This window comes from Nicotiana sylvestris, chromosome 3 (genome assembly GCF_000393655.2).
Source record: "Nicotiana sylvestris chromosome 3, ASM39365v2, whole genome shotgun sequence".
In the NCBI taxonomy this organism is placed as follows: Eukaryota; Viridiplantae; Streptophyta; class Magnoliopsida; order Solanales; family Solanaceae; genus Nicotiana; species Nicotiana sylvestris.
Window position 1 is genome coordinate 209173295 of NC_091059.1, and position 24034 is coordinate 209197328.

The 24034-nt window shown below is 37.2% G+C and overlaps 2 protein-coding genes and 1 long non-coding RNA gene across 3 annotated transcripts; 1 reads left to right on the top strand and 2 right to left on the bottom strand.

The window, feature by feature from the left end:
- Positions 1–7791: 7791 nt before the first annotated feature.
- LOC104220378 (transcription factor ICE1-like) lies at positions 7792–12406 on the top strand. The gene is made up of 4 exons (XM_009771239.2): positions 7792–9122; positions 10764–11000; positions 11244–11414; positions 12108–12406. The coding sequence occupies exons 1-4, from the start codon at positions 8001–8003 to the stop codon at positions 12189–12191; spliced, it is 1614 nt and encodes a 537-aa protein (XP_009769541.1). The 5' UTR covers positions 7792–8000; the 3' UTR covers positions 12192–12406.
- Positions 12167–13308, bottom strand: LOC138888783 (uncharacterized). Its single transcript, XR_011406339.1, has 2 exons — positions 12915–13308; positions 12167–12767 (listed from the first exon to the last, which is right to left on the bottom strand). It is a non-coding gene; the product is annotated as an uncharacterized lncRNA (long non-coding RNA).
- A 983-nt stretch (positions 13309–14291) lies between these two features.
- Positions 14292–19701, bottom strand: LOC104220379 (auxin response factor 2A). Its single transcript, XM_009771240.2, has 15 exons — positions 19268–19701; positions 19053–19168; positions 18784–18879; positions 18589–18645; positions 18280–18435; positions 18108–18192; positions 17637–17727; positions 17397–17561; positions 16947–17066; positions 16688–16763; positions 16425–16596; positions 15373–16325; positions 15107–15297; positions 14759–14952; positions 14292–14610 (listed from the first exon to the last, which is right to left on the bottom strand). Exons 1-14 carry the CDS (start codon positions 19365–19367, stop codon positions 14775–14777), a joined length of 2556 nt encoding a protein of 851 aa, XP_009769542.1. The 5' UTR covers positions 19368–19701; the 3' UTR covers positions 14292–14610; positions 14759–14774.
- Positions 19702–24034: the final 4333 nt, after the last annotated feature.

Below are 24034 nucleotides of genomic sequence, written 5' to 3' on the forward strand. Positions count from 1 at the left end.
AAAGCGGCACTGTCTCTTGAAAATTCTTGTCTTCCTCTAGACTTGCAATGGTTACCACGAACGTCAGCTCCTCTTTCTTGATCCCCTTGACAACATGCATAGCTGAGAGTTGTGCTTGGGTCTGCCCGTGCGGCATAGTCACTGTAGGTACCATGCAAGCCCCTTCTAGCTCCATAACTAAGAAACATTGGAGGTAGGGGTCGATTAAAGTATGACAATGTCTAAAGAACTCTTGCCTCAGTATGATGTCAAAGATATCCATAGCGGTTATGGTAAAGTTTGTCATACCTTTCCAAGTTCCAAATTTGACACCAACCCCACTATCTACCCCACGAGCATTTTTTACTTCGCCATTTATGGTCTTGACGCGGGAGTTGGTTAGAGCAAGCTTCAATTCTAGTCTCTTTGCGGCAGCCTCAGTTACGAAATTATGAGTTGCTCCAGTATCTAGCATTGCACGAGAGGGCTTGTTATTGATGGTGAGATCTATGTACTGATTGCCATTATCGGTAGGTTGGATAGCTTGCTTTGTGACAGCACCACATAATCCGATCATACCCAACTGTGCGGTTCCCGGACTCTCTCCTTATGGCTGCTCCTTCCGCTCACGTGCCATGATACTAAGGCTCTTAAGGTCAGGATAATTCCTGAAGCCATGTGGCCCTCCGCATATATAGCATCCCTTCTTTTCGACTTGCGCCTTCTTCTCGGCGTAGCCCTGACGACCACTCGACTTTTTGAAATCTTGAGTCTTGGAGTATTGTTGTTGTATCTCCTTGAATTTGCCACGGTCTCCCCCACATTTGGCATTGTTAACCTTTGACTCTTTGATATTGCCTTGTCGTGCTTGTCATGCCTGAAATCCATCAATGATTCGGCCTCCACTATGGCTTGGTCTATATCAATGACTTGTCGGCGTTGCAACTCCCGTTTAGCCCAATTTTGCAACCCGTCCATGAAGTGAAACAACAAGTCATCATTGGTCAGGTTGGGGATTTGAAGCATAAGGGTAGTGAACTCCTTGACATAGTTACGTATGCTCCATATTTGCTTCAATTCCCTAAGTTTGCGCCTTGCCTCGTATAAGACATTGTTTGAAAGAACTGTCGCTCGAACTCCGCTTTGAACTGATACCATGTGCTAATAGTACATAGACCTTTATCCACATCGGCCATCTTCCTTCTCCACCATAGCATGGCAGTCTCTGAGAGGTACAATACCGCAATGTTGATCTTGGCCTCGTCGTCCCTCACTTTGCCGTGCCTGAAGTAGTTCTCCAAGTGCCAACGGAAGTTTTCCACTTCTTGTGCATCACGAACATCTTTGAACACCGGGGGTTTGGGAGCCTCTATCTTGGCCTCCCTCATCACCACAACATTACTGGCTACCTCGGTCACACCAGCATTGACATGCTCCTCGAGTGACTCTATCTTTTCCTTCATAGCATCGATAGTACTCAAAGCCTCCATGAGTCTGCACTTTAAGGCACTGATGGTTTGCTTGAGTTCCATCTCAGTTTGTGTACGTCCCTCCAAGTCATTTCGAATACTCTCAATCTCTTCAAGAGTGTGCCCCTCAAGAACGTTAAGGGTGCCTTCCACCTTCCCCAAGCATTGGCCAAAGATCTCCACGGCGTCCATCCCCGCGTTCATCTTCATCACCCACTCTTTACCAAGCGAGACGTCCTCTGGAAGGACCTACACTTCATCCTCGCTTGCCTCAGTGGCAGATGGTTCTTGGGATATAAGCCCTTCGTTTGACACAACCTCAGGTGGCACCTCCTAACTCTTGTTGGTGGCATTCCTTTTTATGCTACGGCCGCTCTTGCCAGCAGCATCCTGGATGACGTTGGCAGCGTTAATTTCTCCGTCGTTTTCCATTCCCTTAGTTGAAACATTCGCTCTGATACCACGTTGTCACGTCCTTAGTTGTTAACTAAGTACACGTGCGACACTTGACAACTCGCTCACGATCTTGCACAACTTGCTCATGTTCTTGCTATGTCAAGTAAGCCTTACTACACTCAAGATCGCTAAGAGAATGGAAGAAAGAACACAAGAGAATTGTTAAAGGAAGATTTGTATTAGAGAGAACTTGAATTGTTTGCTTGGTAAATTACAAATGAGTGACCCCCTTTATAAACTAGTCTCCTAGGGGCTAGTGTGTAAATATTAATTATTTACAAGTCCTTGATATTTACAAGATAAGGGCTTTCTCTAGAATTCTTTACAAGCCTAGAAGGTTCCAAGAACTTTCTTAGCAAATCCATAAGGATCTAGGTTCTTCCTAAGGAAATGTCCATACCTCTCTAGAATCTTCTCACAAATGCTAGCTTTCTTCTTATGTAAGCTTCCACATAGCTTAATATATGTCAAATGACGTCTATGTGGCATGATGACATGGCGGGTCATCACATATAAATGGATAAAAGGGTCATGTTTTCCAACTACATGACTAAGTTTCTCATGGTGCCACACTGCTACTTCTTAGAAGGCCATTAAGATCAATCCCGTCAAACAAATCCTAAACTTTTAAACAATGGTATAGAGTGTGAGAGTGCTTGAAAATGTGTAGTTTGTTTCGGTCGGTGCGCAAACATAGTCCCACATTGAAAGCATAGAGGCATTTTAGGAGTATAGTTTCCAAAGTTATAAAGATAGTAGTCTTTCTCATATTGGCTAATTCTTAAATAATAATCCTTTAAAGTGGCTATCTGGTGTTATTTCTACAAGAAAAAGACCGGTTGGGCTTCTGCTCATGTTGTTCTGTTTGAAAGGGCCGGAGCCCAGAAAACCGCTTTTCGACCGTCCCAAGTTTGGCCATAATCGGGCTGAGCTTTTGCCCATAGTTAAACAAGGGAAGAGCGAGTTGGATTCGAAATTACAAAATTGCGGTTTGAATGATAGTCTCGTCTGTCTGTCTGTTTGGAAAATTGGGAAAATTGAGGATAATAACAAAGCATTAATATCTCAATTCACGAGGAAAAGGAAGAAATTGTAAAAGAGCTGCTGCTGCTGCTGCTGTCTCTTCAAATATAAGACAACGTTAGTATCTGAATTGTAGCTCTTATTAATTGTGACTCTCCCCCCGACACACAACCCCCACACCATTTTAAGTTTTTTAAACTTGTTACTATCACTATTTATTTCCACAGTAGCCACTAATGTTTCCGACATCTTTAATATGGCCACACTTCTGCTACTGGTTACGTTAGCCAGTTTCCCCAACTTTCTCGAAAAAACTTTTTATTTTATTTCCAAAGTAACCGCTTCAGCTTCAATCACTCGAATTTTCGATATTCCTTTTTATTTCTCATCAAACATGACCTAGCCTGGCTCATTCCTCAAAAGAAATTTTTACGCGATCCTTATCTACCAAAGTTTTAAATTCTGGTTTTGGCAAAAGAATAATCATCGAGTCCTCCTCTTTTCGGACAACAAATAAAAAGAGATTCGTCAACCGTCAAATATAATTAGTGAATCTTGACCATGCTATTTGCACGAACTTACATTAACTTACTAGTATAATTTAAGAGTTAATAGTAGGGGTGCACATAGGTCGGGTTGGTTCGGATTTTGCAATTACCAAATCAAACTAATTGTACGGGTTATTAAATTTAAAAACCAAACCAAACCAATAAAACTCGGGTTTTTCAATATCGGGTTTTCAGGGTTTTCGGGGTTTTTTCGGTAAAATCTTCGTAGCACAAAACATATAACTTATGCTCAAAATATTTTTTTAATCCTAGTAAAATACAACTATATAAGGTATTTTCCAAGAATATAATACAAAAATATGAGATGTGTCATGGCATTATCCTGAAATATTCAACAATAAAGACAATAAAATTATGTAATATAAATACTGTTAATTAAAAAGCTATAACAAAAATAAACATAATCTAAAAGTACTAATTCGTGCTAAAATAAGTAGAGTAATAAGGGAGTATTAATTACATGACTAAACTCTAAAGAAAAAATAAAAATAGATTATGGTCGGAGTTTTTTTCTAATACCAAATTATAGTTGGGTTTTTTTCTCAATTTGACTCGAATTATTGGGTTGATACGGTTTGTCGGTTTTCTTTGTACACCCCTAGTTTATAGTATACGTAATGTTATATGTAATATTCTTATTGAGTTAGTATAATCACCGAACATTACTAATATTGCTCTCTTTTGATAGGACCCAATAAGGAACTGTCAATGATTATGCTTTCAAGAAAAAACAAAATCAGTAGATTTATAAGTTATATAAATTGCCTTTTTAAGGAGTAAGAATCTCTAATAACTTAAAATATCATTATTTAATTGAGTTCTTGAACATTTGAACTGAAGAACACCAAGAGATTATTATAAGATTTTTTTTTATACAAATTAAAATTTAATCGGGTTTCAATCTGAATATAGAATACCAAGCAAGAAACAATAAACATAAAACAAAAGTGTGGAGGTGAGAATGGACAAGTGGACAGTAAGGATGAGCAACAAAATCCTGACAATTGAAAGGGATTAGGATTGAGGAGTTAGTATTTGCTGGATTTTCCATTAAAAAAAAAAAAAAACATTTGGTGGATTAAAATGAAGGGCCCATCAGAATTTAAAGTCTATAATTGGGAATTGGGTGCGGTAAAATTTAAGGCCTCACGGGATTCTTGGCTCTCCCTCCCTTTATAATTTTCCTAGCGCCTCCACAATTTTGACTAATTTGTTCCTTTTTTTTCTCCTCTTTTTCTACAAAAATTAATTTGGTGTTCTATGCTTAGTGATGACAAAATGGTTGATAGAAAACATTTATTCATCTATATCATCCGTTACAAAATAGGTTGGATAATAAACTTTTTAAAAGTGAGTTCAATATGGATAAAAATCATATTATCCACTTAGAAAATGGATAACTAAATGGTTTAGTTTTTACGTTTGTAAAGTCTCAAATTGGGGTTCTTCAAGTTTAGGAGACTAAAATTTCTCCAAAAAGTAATCATAGTTAAGAAGCCGTAGATAATATGGATATTCATATATGTCGGTTAACCCGTTTTTTATTCATATTAAACATGTGTCGGGTCGGATAATTTATTCGTTTTGCACTAACTATTTTCGACATGTCCATATTCAACCCGACCCGCCCGTTTGCTACCCTATCTATGATAAAATAAATACAGGTAGTCCAATGCATTAAGCTTTCTTTATGCACGGGATCCCATAAATGGCGACCATGTTGGGTTGTCTGTACGCAATCTTACCTTGCATTTCTGCAATGAGTTATTTTTACGGCTCGAACCTGTGATCGTGTAATCATACGACGCAACTTTATTATTACCCATCATTTTTATGGAATTAGTTAAGTAAACATCTAACTTCACTAAATGTATAGTAGTAATTAGACCATTACTTAAAAATATATGACTATTCAAACTAAAAATCAAAATGATAACTTGAAAACTCAAGTAGACTAAAAGGGATTGAAAGTGCAATGAAGGTGGGCTTGCATGTCTGAGAGGCAATTTGTATAGTCAAAAAAGGTATATATTGGGCTGTTAAGATAGCGAAAAGTCGAAGTTCCCATAAAACTTCAAATTGAGGGACCAAGTGACACCATATTTCAATGTCAAGTCAAGCTTCTTTTGTTCTTATTTGGAACAAATATCTTTGAAATCCTATACATAGCCACTCTATTTAAGTTATATATAATTATATATTAATTGTATAAATATATTTTGCATTATATGCATAGAACTAAAACTCATATATAGGAATTCGTATTATCAATACTATTAGTGATTCGCAAGATATGCACTACAATTTTCAGAATTGAGGTGCTAAAAATTTGAATTTAAGGCCCCGTTTGCCATGAGTTTTGCCAAAATAAATTTGGGGTTTATTTTCAAAACTCATGTTTGGTCATAAATTTTGCCCACATTTTAGCAAAATTCCAAACCCCAAATTACAAAATCACCCAATTGATGATTTTGGGCCAAAATTCCAAAACTTGGGAATTATATACATGTTTTCCCAAAATAAAGTTGGAAAATATGTTTTGAAAACGTATGTCCAAACACATTTTTATCTTCAAACCAAATTTCACCCAAATAAATTTTTTCAAAACAAATTTGAAATCTATGCCGAAACGCTAGCTAAATGTTAAAAGATGAAAACGTAAGATATCCCCGACATTATATATAGTGAAATTATTATAATAGTGCATACACATGATAAATGCTCCTAAAAAACAAGTATTTTACTTAGGAAACTATGTTCCCAGGGTTTTATATTTGGTGTTGTCTCTTAGCTGAGTATTCAAACCATTAATTAATTTGGGATTTTCCACCATCTAATACCAGTTAATACTTCCTCCGGTTCATAATAAGTAATGTTTTAGTTGTTTTCACACATATTGAAAAATTCACCTTTTAACATTAATTAGCAATAAAATTGACCATATTAAATTAATTCATTCTTAAAATCTGAAAAATCAGACATTTTGGACCACAAAAAAAAAATTAAAAAATTACTTATTGTGAACCGGAGAAAGTATCATACTAACAGCTAGATTAGATTTGTATCTTGACTTATCTATGAAATACATAAGAATAAATTATATCACCTCATAGATTAGGCGCTTGTTATAATCAATGGGCTATTATATGTCTGAAAGAAATGCATAGAGTAGAAAATAAGTGTATGAAAATTCTCAAGGTTTCATTGCATTTAATAGAAATCATTAAAATAATATATCTGGAATTCTCAAAACATGAAACTATAATATAAAAAGCTTGCTTTAATGATTCATCAAAGTGTTAATATGGCATTTGATGAGATCGGCTATACTCCATTAATTTGGTATCCATAACTAGAGTAGTTAATGCATGCAATTGCAATTTGTCAAAGAGTTCAAATATTTGAATTTTAACATTAAAAAAAAACAAAGAAATGAATCCATTAATATGATCTAAAAGATAAAATCTCATCGGTTTTTTTTATTTGTCTAAATTTTAGTAGATAGAGATTCGACACTTATGCCCGTAGGATGTAACAGAAATTCAACAAAATAGTCAAAATGCGCATAAACTGACTCATATATCAATCTTAATAAAAAAGTTATTATACTAAAAAGCATATTCATCAAAAATAGAAGGAGAAAAAGAAGGGAAAGAAGAAATAATAAAAGGCATTCAAAATGGAAGAGGTTTTGGTGGGTAAGCAAGTACTCCTTCCGGTCCAAAATAAGTGATTTTTTGTTTTTTTTTGTGATTTAAAATAAATAATTTTTTCAGATTTCAAGAATGAATTAATTATTTTTTTCCTACATTGCCCTTGGAGTAATTAATGTTAGAGTATATGTTATGAGTATTTATGTAAAGATATAATAAAGATTAATATGGTCAATTTTATTGCTAACTAATATTAAAAAGTAAATTTTTTAATATGTGTAAAATAAAAATAAAAATTACTTATTTTGGACAGGGAGTATTAGAAGTAGACTGAAGAAGGACAAATTGCTGTTGTCATTAATGAAGATTTGGCAGTTTGTTCATGATTAGTTTTGTTTCACTAATTACATAATAAAGCCTAGATTTTGGCCAACTTTATCCCTCTCTCATAACAAACAGATAAAAAATAAAAAATAAAAACAATAAGTCCAAAACTCAAAAGTTGGCAAATTTATCATTATAAAACAAGCTTAATGTAAACAGTAGTAATATCGTGGGATTTTGCAGATAATAATGTAAAAAGTGTAGTAATAATAATAATGATAACAGAGTAACGTTTTAAGTTCTCTCATATAAAGATATCTCTGAAAAAGCCATTTGCCTTTCTCCTCTGCTTCTTCTGCTGCCTTTTGCTTACGTCTTTCCTTACTTTCTGCTACCCTTTAACGCTCTCTAAAACACAATCTTCTCTTCTTTTACTTAGGCCCCTTTTGATTATTCTTTCTGTAAATTTCCTTATTTTTTCCTTTTTATAGAACCCAATATTTTCTTGAAAAAACAAAAAAAATAAAATGTTGTCTCATAGTATGGGTTGGATGGATGGTAAAGAAGATGAAGAAACTGGTACTTGGGTTCATCAAAATAACAATGAAAATAATCATAACAACAACAACAGAGATGAAATGGAGATGGGTGCACTTTCTACATTCAAATCTATGCTTGATGCTGAAGATGTAGACTGGTACAACATGGCTACTAACAACAACAATCACAACAACAACAGTGTTGGTGCCATGCAATTTGGTTCTAATTTTACTGAAGCTGAAAACAATTTGCTTTTACAGCCAGTTGATTCATCATCTTCTTGTTCACCATCTTCTGCTTTTAACAATCTTGACCCTTCTCAGGTTCACTTTTTCTTGCCCCAAAAATCCACTATTCCACCTTTGCTTAGTGCTTTAAACAACCCATTGGAGAATGGTTTTGATTTGGGTTGTGGTGAAAAGGGGTTTCTTGAAACTCATCAAAATTTGAGTGTTTTGAATAAAACTGGGATGTTTACTGGTGGGTTTCAAGATTTGAGCTCTCAAAACCAAATGGGGCATAATAATTTGAGTTCTTTCACTCAATTCCCTTGTACCAATTTGCTACAAATGCCTCAAACTAGTTCTGGTTTTGGTCCATTGGTTGGGTTTGGGGACAATTCTGCTCATGACAACTCTTTGTTTTTGAATAGGTCTAAGTTATTAAAACCTCTTGATAATTTTGCTTCAATTGGAGCACAACCTACACTTTTCCAAAAGAGGGCTGCACTTAGGAAAAACTTGGCTAATAATAGTAGTGGAAATTTGGGGATTTTGGGGAATGAAATTGGTCAGACTTCAAGCAATAAAGAAGTGAATGAAATGAATGAAAGGAAGAGGAAATGTAGTAGTAATTTGGATGAACTTGAAGATGTGAGTCTAGATGGATCTACATTGAATTATGATTCTGATGACCTTATTGAAAAGGTAGAGGATAGTGTTAAAAATGGTGGAAATAGCTCAAATGCAACTAGTACTGTTACTGGTGTGGATCAGAAAGGGAAAAAGAAAGGACTTCCGGCTAAGAATCTGATGGCTGAACGCCGCCGTAGGAAGAAACTCAATGATAGGCTTTACATGCTGAGATCTGTTGTTCCAAAGATTAGTAAGGTATGAAATTCTTTTTACAGAAAATTCTCGTGAATTTTCATTACCATTTTAACATGTTTTTAGCCATTCACAATCATCAGCATTTAGCTTCCACCTCCGAAAAGAAGAGTTGGGGGGGGGGGGGTGGCATTGGTATTTGTTACTTCATCCGTCCATTTTTACTTGTTCATGACTAACTATGCATCCCCTTAATCTGAGACGGATGCAGAATTTTAATTTTATGAGTTCGACTTCAAGTGCTAATGACTGAGTTCTAAATTAATATTTGTACATATTGAATGAACTCCAGAACACAAATACATTATTTACAAATACATTATTTAAGCAAAAGTTATTGGGTTCGACCGAACCCGTTACTCGCCTACTCTCTCCGCTCGTGCCCTTAAGAAGCAATTATTAATAAAACAATAAGTTTTCTATAACACCCCTAATTAAAAGGTTGGAAAATGAACAGTAGTACTTAATAGTAAGGGTAAAATAGGTATAAATGGTTATCGCTTGGTTTTCAAAACTGGACAAGTAGAGGTGAACATTTTTTTTAATTATAGTGGACAAGTAAAAATGGACGGAGAGAGTATTTTTTATTTGTATAATTTTTGCCTTCTTATTCTTAAGGTTAGCTTGTTTTCTTATGGTTACCATGTTTGAGTTGTGTATAGTTCAAAAAGGTTTGTGAATTTAAGTATAATTGATAGTAGCATTAAATTCATTCACATGGAGTCTATGAGCTGATTTTTAAAAGCGTTCTGAATTTTGGACCACATAGAGAATAGAAGGCTATTCTTGAAAGGTACCTTTCCTACAGTAACTCATTAAGAGTGATATATAGTTCACTGACTTATTGTAACATGAAATTTATTTAATTACAGTATGTTTCTTTGCTAACCCCCTCCCCACCTGCCCCAGCGCGGGGGGGACCTATTTTGAATTTCCACGTATTCGTTCCGTTACTCAATTATTCTAGATATTAATATTGTCTGATCAGCTGTTGTTAATGCCAAAATTTGTGGCTGATTTACTAGTAATAACAAGATAGTTGTAGAGCTCTAAAAATCAACCTGTATATAGGAACTTATTAAAACACCTCGAAGGCTCATACAAATCTACCGAGGAAAATTTGTTTAAAAGAAACTTGTGGTGATCAATCCTTCCGTCCCAATTTATGTGGAACTCTTTCCTTTTTAGTCAGTCCCAAAAAGAATGTCACATTTTCTTATTTAAAAATAATTTATTTTTAGAATTTCTACTTTACCTTTAATGAATTGATTTACAGTCACACAAATATCTATATCTATTGTTTATTTTAGACCATTCAAAAGGCTTCATTTCTTTCTTAAACTATGTGCTGAGTCAAACACCGCCACATAAATTGGGATGGAGGGGGTCGTTAGCTCCTGCTGGTTAGTCGTCCTGATTTTATGGGACATCTTTTGCAACTTGAATCTGATTCAAGTCCTAAAGAACCCGTGCACTTGTTTTTAAGCTTGCTGAATGAAACGAGATATTTTGTCTTCTTGACTGCTTGATACTGGAAGGTTTTTCTTGGCTATAACTTGGAAATGGTGCGAACACCTTATATGCAGTTACTCGGCCTGGTGAATTATCGTGAATCAGCTTGTGATTTTGTTTGCATGTTGGCAGATGGACAGGGCTTCAATCTTAGGAGATGCAATTGAGTACCTAAAGGAGCTTCTACAGAAAATCAATGACCTGCATAACGAACTCGAGTCAACACCACCTGGCTCTTCATTGACTCCGGCAACAAGCTTCTACCCTTTAACGCCAACTGCAACAGCTCTACCCGGCCGAATCAAGGAAGAACTTTGTCCAAGTTCATTTGCAAGCCCTCTGTCTAGCCCTACTGGTCAACCTCCAAGGGTAAAATGTCCTTCCTTTTAACCAGAAGAAACTTAATGCTGGAATTTTTTACTCATTAGATGTGCATAAATGTTGAAATGTATTGATAGTGGAAACTTTTTACTTCTTTTCCTTTTCAATTTGACATGGAAATATTTTAATATCTTTTTTGTAGCAGCATTTCCTGTCTAAGTTCATCAGACTTTTAGCATTCGTTATGTTATCGGTTTGAGATGATGCATGCAAATCTTTTTGTACTTGTAGGTTGAAGTAAGGGCAAGAGAAGGAAGAGCGGTGAATATCCATATGTTTTGCAGCCGCAGACCAGGCCTTTTACTCTCAACAATGAGGGCTCTGGACAATCTTGGACTGGACATTCAACAGGCTGTTATCAGCTGCTTCAATGGGTTTGCCTTGGATATCTTCCGAGCTGAGGTACCTTCTTTCTGTGAACTTACTACATCTCGGACACTAGGATTAGAGAATGCTTCATTTGCGCAATAAGGTTTGTTGATGGAGAATTGAAGTCCCATCAGCTTTGTATGACCACGACATCCTTCTAGAATGACAAACCTATTTCCATAACAAGCCGTCAAAAACTTCTTTGAACGTCAAATCAATCAATCAATATGTGAATGCCAGCGAAAAGTAGTCATAATAACATGAATCATCCTCTAAAAAACGAATTGTTTGAATGTCAATCATGAAAATATTATAGCATGTAATGACTGTACAAATTCAAAATACAACAAAAATGTTCAACTGCGAGTGGGAATAAGAATTGCACAGAAACATACATGTCAAAAAAGCTGTGCAGCAATGCTAGAATTGCCAAAGTTTTCTTGTTTACTTATAGAATGGGAATGCTGCATAATAAGTGGTAGATGACACTTCAATGAGTACATATTGATGATATATGCCATGAGTTGCGCGAACTCTGCTTTTTCCCTACTTAATTTACTGTACCTCTGCTATTTCCGTTATCTGAAGAGGAAGGAAAAGATGTTTCAAGTATTGAACCCTTCCCCATATCTTCCATTGTTGGTTTCTTATCCTTGACCAAAATATTGAGTTGTTGATACAATTCTTCGACTTGTAATATTAATTTTGGATCGTATTTATTCACAGCAATCCAAAGAAGGTCAAGACATCCATCCAGAACAAATTAAGGCAGTGTTGCTGGACTCTGCTGGCTTCCATGGGATGATATAAGCTTTTGCGCTTTTCATTGGGAGGTTCTATCCAAGATTTTGGACCTCATGCTCTAGCTTCTAAACCTCGGACTTCCTATGCTCCTTTTGCAGTTTACAGATATTTTCATCTATTAGCCATTATATTGTGTTTTCTCTAGGAAAAACATTGAGCGCTTGCTTAGAAGCTCTAAAACTGAATGCTATGAATTTTTCAGTGACAAGTTCCTTATTTCGGATGATCCTCTTTATTTAGTCATTTTTTACATACCAGGCAATTCATTAATGGTATTGAACGCAGCTGCCTTTTGTGTAAGCTGAGAAGTCTCTGATATGAATGAATAACCCCTCGATTGACTTCAACTTTGCACCAGTAACTGTATTTACTTGCTGTAGTTGGCTCCTCTTAGTTCTTACCATGAAAATTTTGCTGGAAGATATACTTTTTCTACAATGGTTATGCAAGGGCCTCTTTAAAGGAGGTTAATAATGGTCTTAAGCCGCCACACAGGTTATTAGGTTGAATTATCATATTCCTTCACATGGTATCACAACTGTATTTTGTTGAAGCTTGTTATTTCCGTCTTCCAACAAACACCTATATCCTAAAAGAAAATCGAAAAAACACAGTGTATATATATGTATATATATATATTAATCCATGTCTAAACCTTAAATCCTTTGACGAAGAAAAAGTAAAAAAGAACTTCAATCACAAAAATGAATAGCAGATCAAACCCAGAACCTGTGGGAGTCCGTTATACTTTATCGTTTACGGGGACGAATTACAGCGAACATCTATATATCGTATCAATGTCCTGCTCTTCCGAAAATCTGGTGACTCCCAATGGCTTTCGGTAAAGTCGAAACTAACAACAGAATTGCAGTTGCCCATTGATCCCGATAGCAGTGTTTTGAAAGAGCAATAAAACTTCTCGAAGTTGCGGGCCGCCAACCTAGGGATGGGCATCGGTCAGTTCAGTTCGGTTATGAATATTATCGGTTTTAAGATATTGGTTATCGGTTAATCGGTTATCCATCATTATCGGTCGGTTATCGGTTTACCCGATAAGATAAAACAACTAAAGCAGTTTCGCAATGCATAAAATTGTTCGGCAATATATAAAACAGTTTCGATATAAAATTGTTTTGCTAAAATAATTTTATAAGATTTTAAGAACTATTTTGCTAAAACTCATTTCAGAACTGTTCTATTTCACAAGAATTTAAATTTACTGCAACATCCAATAAAATAAACACTAACCAAAGTTTCTATCTTTCATTCCTCAACCCAAAAAATATAAACAAAATCCCAATATCAGTCAGTGACGAAAAAAAAAGAATATCAGTCATATTTTCACTTCGACACTTTCTGCAAATACAAGGAATCTAAATGAATAACAAATACGAGTTTATTAGTAATGAAATACAAATTTTATAACAACTGACACAAGATAACTTTGTAACAGCTCAACAATTAAAGCACACAGCAAATCTCACTTCAGCTTTCAAACAAACTAAGAAAAATCCAGAGCGAGAATGCTTTCAAACAAACTAAGAAAAAGATGAAGATAAAGCAACTAAAAACTTATCCAAAGAATCGAGATGAAGCTGAAGAATGCGGTTGAGAAATGCGACTAAAGAGTGAAGTGAAGATGCGATTGAAGAATCTGATGATCTGAGAAATAAAGTGAAGAAGCGACTGAAGAGAAAGAAAGAAGCTGAGAAATGCGACTAACGCCGGCCTAAGTCTTGACGGGCTGACTGGTGAGGCAGAGAAACTGAGAAAGAATAGGGGAATCTAAGGGTAAACTAGTAAATTAGTTAATCCTCCTTGAGTTATCGATTTTACCCAATAGCAGAATTACCAAACCGATAACCCGTTACTGAACCGTTAACCCAATAACCCAATACCGATAACCCAATAAATAATTAACGACTCGGGTAATCGGTTTTATCCTATATATGCCCACCCCTACGCCAACCTCCAAAAGGAGACTGCAATTTGGTTGTGTCAACAAAGGGCAAAGAATCTGACCAATAAAAATAGCTAGGTCAATTGCAAAAATTTATGTCCTGTAGTCAAATTCTTATGACCAAATTGTAGAACTACAAACAGATGTTCACCCAGCAAAAAACTTCTTTTCTAACGCATTACCATACTTGCTGATACAAAATATGTAGTCTGCTGAAGCAGTTGGATACCAGTTCCACGTAAATCAACAGTAAAAGAGACAGGTACATGGTGTATCAACATTTTACTTACATCTAGAGCTAGAGAAATTGGTAAACGGGGTATGTACAGAATGGATTGACAATAGCAAGGTTAATGACCACGTTGATAATTTACATATACTATGTATAGATAGACACGAGGCCAGAAATTGGCTCCAAAAAGGGGGTCCAAAACTGCAAGCCATCTCCTCTGCAATCTTATAAACCTGTCAAAATACCACCAACAGTAGTTAAGCAACTAGAAAGAGCAGATGGAGTAACCTCCATCCCTAATTTTCAGGAAAATTAAAGAAGAAATGAAGCAGAAAGTAAGAAATCGATTGCTTGCTCTTCCATTTGATTTCTTTCGAATACCTCGATTGAGGAAAATCTAGGATTCTTCTTGACCAGATTCAGAAGGATGTTGCAGACTCTTCACTTCTTTGGCTTCTGAGCCCTCTGCAACAGAGGAAGTGTCTTCACCTTTTGAATTAAGAGTTCCGGGATTCATCCGCTGCACCTCCTCTTTTGTATAGATAAAAATCTTGCGAACCATACCACAAAATTCCCTGTTCGCCAACCAGTGTTAGGCACAAGCATAGATAACGAACAAACACCAAAAACACACAGCAGTGATCCCGAGACACTGCTACATAAGGAAGCAGCTCCAGGAGGAAAGAAAATCATCTCTGACGTATAAAAGCAAAGATGGGTAGTACTTACTGCCATGGATCATCTCCAACAAGCATCATGTCACCCTCGTCATCAGTGTACACAACCAGCCAACTCTTACTCCGAGCCTTGAGTTCACCATTAAAATCAAAAAGCTGATCTAGTTCAGCAATTAATTCATCGTAATTGTTGAATTTTGCAAGATCCACAGACCTTCCGAGTGCTGTACCCTGTTTGTGCACCTGTATGCAAAATGAATTGTTAGAAATTTCATTAAAGCAAACAGCCAAAGCCATGAGAAAGGAGCAGATTTAAACCTTGGTGCAGCTCCTTGTCGAACTACTATGACCTTTGGCATCCCTATCTCTAGCAGCAAGATGAGAGGTATGAAATTGTTTGTCCTGATCATTAGCTGTAATCCCATCATCTAGCACCTTTGATCCCTTTGATTGCTCAGACCTTTGATCAGAATCAGTAGCAGGGGATTGATGAGAATTTATACCAATATTCATGTTACTTGCTGAGTCCATCAATGAACTTTTCCGTGTCATTACAGGATCTGTGCAAACATTACTTGTAAGGGGAATGCCAAAGAGTTTGCAGTTTCCCTCTTTTGGTTTCACAGCCTCGGGTTTCTGTACTACAGTGGGTTTATGCATCAAATCTCTTGAATGAGAGGAGAGCTGAAAGTAAGGCGACACTGATTGAGGCATAAACCAGCTTCCCTGCTGATTGTCAACCCTATGACCAGGAAGGACTGAAAACTTGCCAAAACCACTATACCTAGCATCTCCCTGCATTTGATAGGGAGTATCAGCACCTTGACCAGGAGCTTTTGATCCTGAATCCATCAGATTAAGAGAGAGACTGGAAGACAACAGTAACCATGGCTTTCCCAGTAAGCTGAAATCCTTTTCCTGGTCTTGTGCTTGTCGCTTCACCAAGCTAGCACCAAATGCTGTTTGGTCCGCAGAGGGTAAACAGAACCCATGGGAGGAGTTATTTTGCACTCCAAAACCTGATAATAGATCTGTGAGAGATGACTCAGGCCTCCCTAAAGGTAACCATTTGTCTGACAGATATCTTTTCGACGCAGAATGAATATCAATCTTCTCATCATCCACTGATGGTGGCCATAACATTGGTTTCTCAGATACGTCTGAGTCATTACTTTCTGCAAAACCGCCTCTCAAGGCCGATAACTCTTGACCTTGCAAGACCCTCGAAAACCCACTGGCTTGTGAAGGGTCTGCAGTTATTCTGGATGAACCTAAAAAAATCCGAAAATGCATGACAATTACTTAGCTTGAGTCTGATACTTAAAAGCGGCGCAAGATACAGAATAAAAAAGATCAGATGAGATATCCACCTTCCCTAGTGAGGACAGATGAATCAGGAGATGAGGGCAAAATGCTGGATCTAGGCCTTTTTGGCCTTGCAATTGGAGGTGCATTAAGTGCAGGAGGGCTAAGAGCTGGCTCTATTTTCCAGGGCGAAACTCGATCTGGCCTGGGAATGGTAGAATTTTCATCCCACCGAACCTTTAAAAACCATTAATGAATGATTTTTAGTGTGATATGAGATTATGAGGTAAAAGAAACAATCAAACCACGAAAATAAAATGAATACTACCTTCAGACATCTCCACTTGGACTCGGGCCACCTTTTGGGATCAGAATCTTCCGTGCCAACTATAGTTCCAGTAAACCTATAACATTGTAAGTTAACTAAATCAGAGAAGTGAAGAGAAAATACCCTGTTACAGAAAATTGAATCAAACATTCTAATAATTTAACCGTAACACACAGAGGTCAAGATTAGAACCAGTAAGTCAGATATTTAAATAGTAAAATGATGATCTCTATTGATGGTAAACTAAACTGCAGCATACCTCTGCTCTGGAGCTTCTTCACCTTCAAATCTCATCTTAAACCTCATTCCAATGGAGTAATTGTTTTTCACGGACTCCATGTACTGGTCATATGGAACTATAAACTCAGCAGGGCTTGTCCTGTAAGATGAAAACTAAGTTGGTAAGGACTGTTAATCCTTTTGTCAGTGTTACACCAACAACAATTCAAGAACCTACTTATCACCCTGCTATCCCCCATGAATGAACTTTAAAATACTGCAATTCATCTGATTGTTAGGTGCCATCAAAGATATGAAGCATCCAGTTATTTTAGATGGCAACCAATTTAGATAAAATGCTTTACCAAATGCACAGATGACAAGCAATGAAACAACAACATTAAATGTAGCATTTAACTCTACAACTTATAATCAAAGATCTCTAGCTATGGCCTTCAAAGTCTTTGTTTGATCGTTACAGACCAGGTACCTTGGTTTGTAATACACGGTGAACATTGTTTTTGTTTGAATGGCATGCCAAGCTGTCGCAAGTACACCGAGATGCATGCTATGACTTGATATCACCGATGATGGAGCATTTCCCTGCTGCCTCATGGCACGTCTAACTCCAACACGAAGCTCCCCATTCTCACCTCTAAAGTAGCACAATGCAACAGATCAGACTCTACTTAATGGAACAAATAAATTCAGAGGGTTCTGCCAGACGAACCTAAGAAATATGAATGCATCCCCAGCAACAAGCCTTTTTGAACTAACGAAGACACTCCAACCACTCTGAAGAAGATGTCTCCTTGGTTGGCCTGGAGTTCAAATGCTAGGGTGAGAAACAAAGCAGAGGTTATATAGCAGGATAAACAAGCCCACCCTACCAACAAAGGCATTTCAGTGCACCAAAAATAAAGCAACATGCTACCATACTTCCAAAGACAAATCTTTACACGAAGAAAAGGGAAAGAGAAAGTTTACAACCTCGGTCTATAATTACAGAAGCAGAAATCTGTTAACCAACTTCTCCACTCCCCCTTCACACTCCCTATCAAGTCATCCGCTTAACATTTTTAAAAGTGCCAGACTTATAGCAATTTTCATCAGGACGTGGTGATAACAAGAATGCAACTGGCATGTCATACCGTCAATAGGACTTGATAGGTAGAATGCGCTACGTGAAAGTGCATCTTACCGCGGAATATATGCCTGAAGCGCCACTCATTCCCATGTAAATCCTTGGCTACCAACTCCTGTGTTGGAGGTTGTCGAGACATATCCTGTTACAGATGCAACTTAAAATCTATAAGCCACTCCATTTCCCCAAAAAATGGACAACGAACCCATAATAACTGAATGCTTCTAACCAGTGGGGGCAGGCATTCATCAGCATGCCGTCTCAAGACGGAAAATCCACCATGAGTGCTTGTATCGGATGCTGTTAGTGTCTTACAAAAAGAGTGTACATGAAATCGTGGTGGAGGAGGGCGCATAGATTCCTTCTTCACAGTATTCTCATCTTGCTACAACAGTCATTTTAGAACATTAGATAAAATTTCAACTGGAACTTCAAAATTCAAGATTCAAATAGGTGTACATACTTTATTCAACATAAGATCAGAAAACTGAAAAATAAAAGAAAAAAGTTAATTACTGTAAACATATGGTAAACCTACATTTGGCTCCGGCATCAAAGTCACTTGTGCAAACACCTCATCAGTATCTGGTTCAGCCTGAAACGCACTCAAAAGTCAATACATAAACACCAACAAAGTACAATCCTGTATAGATAAGAAGTCCATAAAAGGGGAAAAAGTATGGTTTGCTAAAGTACCCACACACTAACACAACAGCATGAAGGAAATCATTACCTTCAACAGGACGTTAACCACGCGGCATAGGATCTTAGAAGGAAGATTATACAAAGGCATCTGCTGATCAGCCACTTGATTAGTTGATGCTTCAACCTATCATACAAGGATCGTGATTGAAATTAAGGTATCGAGCTACATAAAAATTACAGGAAAAACAGAGTATTCCGGAAATGTATGTTCAGCAGTGCAGTTGAAAGTGAAATTGCAAACGGGATTTCCATAAACCTGAGGTCGAAAACGGATTAAAAGAATTTTGAGAAACAAACCTGCTCGATATGACCTTGAGGGAAGTAGTACACCAGCTCACCCTCACGAGGAACCGTCACGAGCGGACCAGCACACGCGCGCCAAAGCTCCGTGTACAACGCTGTCTCAGCATCAACTTTGTAAACAAAAACAAACACAAATTAGCGAACTCCCTGGAAACTCCGACTTACGGAACAAATCACTCCAATTAACAGCAAAAAATCCGGTCTAGTACCTTTTCCGACAACGGGAGCACTCCGAACAGTCTCTGAGACCGGTCTTGAGCCATCAATTGGCTCGTTGTAACCTTTAATCGACACCTCTGAAGTAGCCATTTTCCGTACAATAATTCTCAACACAGATCTCTCATCTCCAAGCACAAATTCATTCTCAACAAAAGGAAACTTACTTCTCAAAAATTAACAACAAAATTCACCACACAAAAATCACCGAACTGTACCAAATCAACACGGGTAACCAAATCAGACCAAAAGTAGCAATCAAAACACTAGGTACAAGTTCAACAACTTTCTCACTCTAATTTCTCTCTCTATATCAGCAAAATATTTTGTATATGTGCGTATCTATCTTTGAGGATAGGGGAGCTCCTTCATGTAGTGATGAGAGAGAGAGAAAGAGAAAAGCATTGAGGGGAAAGAGCGAGAGCCTTTCGATAACCAAAGGGGTCAAAACGGGTGCAGCAATCATTTCAACCGCGGTCCAAATTCTAACCCGAGTTAGGAAACTTCCTATAGCCCGTTGATTTCTGTCTTTTCAACCGGGTATAGCCGGTAGTCAAGACACTGTCTGGGGGGACAAATCATAAAGGGATATTAACGGCGTGTACGGTTACACGTTAGGCGCTGTCGTATTCTCATTGGCTTGGAAGCTGACGACGTCGGTGTTTTGCCGTTAATAGAATATTATTACTCCTATTCTGTTATTATGGGGAAGCGGCCCTGTCGTGCTATTAACGGGCAATGTAAGATGGGATAGGGGAGGGGTTAAAGTACGCACCAGCCATTCCTAAAAGTGGCGCACGTTAACCGTGGTTACTTTTTAATTAAATGTCCTCTCTCTCTCTCTTTTTCACTATTTTGTGGGCTTTTTAATATATGATTAAAAGACGTCTCTCAGCGTAGTACTCCTGCCTCCAAGATACCTGCAAAACACCATGCCAGCAAGGAAAGCATGGGTTCCGTCTTCTTCTTTTTTTAACTGCATAATATAAATAAATATGTTTTGCCTTTTCATCCAATGAATAATTAAATAATTAGTTTAAGTTATATATACACAAAAAAAATCATTAGTTGATAGATTTGTTTAATAAAAATTATAATGCATAAATTATTTGTACATAGCTCAATAATATAAGGATTGTTATGTGAAAATAAACAATACGGAGATTATATAACAAGAGTTAATCATACATCAATTATTACACGACAACATATTCAATGTAATCCCACACGCGTAAATTATTATAAGATTAATAAATGATTGTTTTAAGGGGTTGCCTATTGTATGAGAATGCTTGTCTTAAGATGCTCTCAGTTCTCTCTCGGCGCATGATACGTTAGGGTTTACTAACATGCGCCTACTCCGACATGACGCGGAAGAAAAGACAATCGGGTCCGATTCCGGCCGTTCCCAAAGCCCCGACGCCGACCTCTAGGCAGATAACACCAGAATCAGGTGTTCCCCGGTCCTTAGCACCAATTCAATTGGGTCATCGGCTACCAGGAATAGGGAGTGCTCTCATAGTGCTACAAAAAGGCCCCCAGCCGAACGTTGCATAAACTTCACAGGATCCTAATGTAGGGGCTTCGAATGCGGCAAGGAAACTGACCTTCTCAGCCACTTCTAGCGGAGTCAAGCCTACAATGGCTAAAGTAGTCAAAGGAAACAGAGAGCAACAAATACGATTGAAACTTGATTACTTCCCGCTCGTAATGAAGGATGGAATGAAAGTAGTTAAGTTAAACTCCCAGAAAATAGCTGAGCAGAATCGGAAGTGGAGTCTAGCATTAATTGGATATGTCATTGGAGGTAACCCTACATTCAAGGAAATGCTGAAGTTTGCATATAGAGTATGGGTTTTCGTTACTACACCTAAAGTATTTCTACATAATGATGGTTACTTCATTTTCAAATTCAAGAGTGAGGAAGATAAAGTAGTGATTCTGCAACAAGGGTCTTATACGTAAGCAGTGGGATATAGAGTTCCAAATTAGAAATGAGCCTACTCAAATTGTTCCTATGAAGGTAATGTTCCCAAACTTGCCAATTCAGTTCTGGGCCCCTAGAAATCTAGGTAGAATAGCAAGCTGTTTTGAGAAACCCGTGTACTGATAAGTTTACTCCTCTAGAGCACATAATTGCTTGTGCTAGGATATTGATAGAGATGGATATATCACTTTCTTTGCCTAACTCAATCTCCCTTGAATTGACTAATGGGAAGTATTGCTTACAACCTATTGAGTACGAGTGGAAGCCCATGTATTGCCAAGATTGTTTATAATTGGGGCATATCACAGGAAAATTCAAGGAGGAACCAGCAGTGCCAAAACAACCTCAACTCGATAACAAGAAGAAACAAAAGAAGATGGAATGGAAAGCTAAGGATATGCCTAGTCAGAAAGGGGAAAATCAGGCTACTAATCAAGCAACTAAACAAGGTGTTAGCAAGGAGCATTCTAAAGATGACAAAGAACTTAATAGGGAAGTGCAACAACAGAGGAAGCAAATTGACGGAGGGAAACAAACAATGCCAAGAACTACTGATAAGAGTCGAGGAATTAATGAGCTGGAAATAATGCTTAGAAAAAATCAATTTAGTTCTTTGAGAATACAACTAGAGGTAACCACTAATAAAGTGGTAAGGGGCACTACTCCAACTAACCCGCCTCCATGATCTTTAGATCATGAAACATTAGAGGGCTGAATAATCTCTTCAAGCATGAGGAATTCAAATCCCTTATGCTTAAGAATAAAGTGACTCTTTTGAGCTGCATTGAGACAAAAGTTAAGCCTAAAAGTGCAGGGAATATTCAAAAGAAGACAGGGGCAGATTGGCAGGTTCATTGTGATTATGCAGTTTGCCCAAATGAAAAAATATGGGTCTGCTGGAAACCACAACAGGTGGAAGTTGATATCCAGTATTCACAACCTCAGATAATTCATTGCTGGGTAAAAGATAAGAAATCCCAATTTTCTTGTTGTGCAACTTTTGTATATGGATATAACATTATTGATGGAAGGAAGGATATTGTGAGACAATTGAGACTACTTAACAGTATCATGGTTGATCCCTGCATTGTTCTTGGTAATTTCAACACCATCTTGTCTGTTAATGATAGAATTAATGGAGCACCAGTTCAACAGATAGAAACACAAGACTTTCAAGACTGTGTTGATGAGATTGGACTTGGTCAGATTAGAAGAAAGAGATGTCAATACTCATGGTGTAACAAGAGAGAACCTGGATACAGAATCTATAGCTTGATTGACTGGGCATTTGGCAATGCTCAATGGATTAGCATGTATAGTAGTATGGAAGCTCATTATCTAAACCCTAGTTGTTTAGACCACTCTCCTATACTACTTACTACTAATATTGTAAGACAAAAGCTCCCAGAACCTTTTAGACTTACCAATGTTATACAATAACAACAATCATTCAAATAAGTGGTACAATCTGTATGGGAATCCAGCAAACCTGAATATGCTATATATGCTGTTTGCAAAAAACTGAAGCACATAAAACTTGTTGTGAAGCAGATGAACAAAGAGATGACCAAGCAGGGTCAGAAAATTATGGACCTACAAGTTAAGCTCAAAGACACTCAGGAAGAACTGGAAACAGGCCTGTATAATGCTCAATTGATTATGGAAGAGAAAGAGTTAATGCTGGAAATTGAGAAATGGGCTGCAATCCATGAGAGTGTCCTTAGACAAAAGTCAAGAGCTGTATGGTTCACATGGATATTCAAAATTTAAGTTTTTCTATGCTCAGCTTAAAGCTGCACATTCTAGAAACAACATAGCATTCATTTGCAATGAGCATGGAGTACAAATGACATACCCTAATCAGGTGAAACAAAAACTCACAATATTCTTTCAACAGTTTTTGGGAAATAGAGCATAAGAATTATCCTGTTTGAGTACATACATTGCCAACTATGGCCCTTGCTTGTAGAGGGAACAACAACAGTTGCTGAATGCTGATTCAACCTGTAACAAGATTGGATATTTTCAGGCACTGAGAGATCTACACAATGATAAATCTCCGTGAGTGGATGTATTCAATGCAATTTTTTTTAGAGAATACTGGAGTGTGATAGGGGAGGATGTTATTGAAGTTGTTCTATAATTCGTTGAGTATGGGAACCTACTAAGGGAAGTCAATTGCACTACTTACTCTGGCACCAAAGGTGACAAATCATACCTATGTGAAGTAGCATAGGCCCATAGTATGTTGTACCAATTTATATAAGCTTATAGCAAGAATTTTCACTCCCAGACTCAAATGGTAGTAAATTAATTGGTTGGAGCTTCACAATCAATATTTATAGCAGTGAGAGTATCCTAGACAATGTAATAGTGGCATATGAGCTAGTTAAGGGTTACACACGAAAAAGGAGATAGGATGCATTACCAAAATTGATATAAGAAAGGTATATGACTCAGTGGAATGAGACTTTCTTAAAGTTGTTCTACTAGAATTTAGATTTCCTGAAAATTTTGTTGGGTGGATTGTGAAATATGTAACTACTGTGAGCTATTCCATTTTAATAAATGGTTCAATTGCTCCTAAGTTTGTGGCAAAGAAAGGGTTGAGATAGGGTGATCTCATGTCCCCATACCTATTTGTCTTGGTCATGGAATGCCTCAACAGATCCTTGAAATATTTGCACCATAACCCTATCTTCAATTATCATCCCAGATGTAGTAAAATTAAGCTGGTCCATATTTGTTTTGCTGATGATTTGCTATTGTGTTG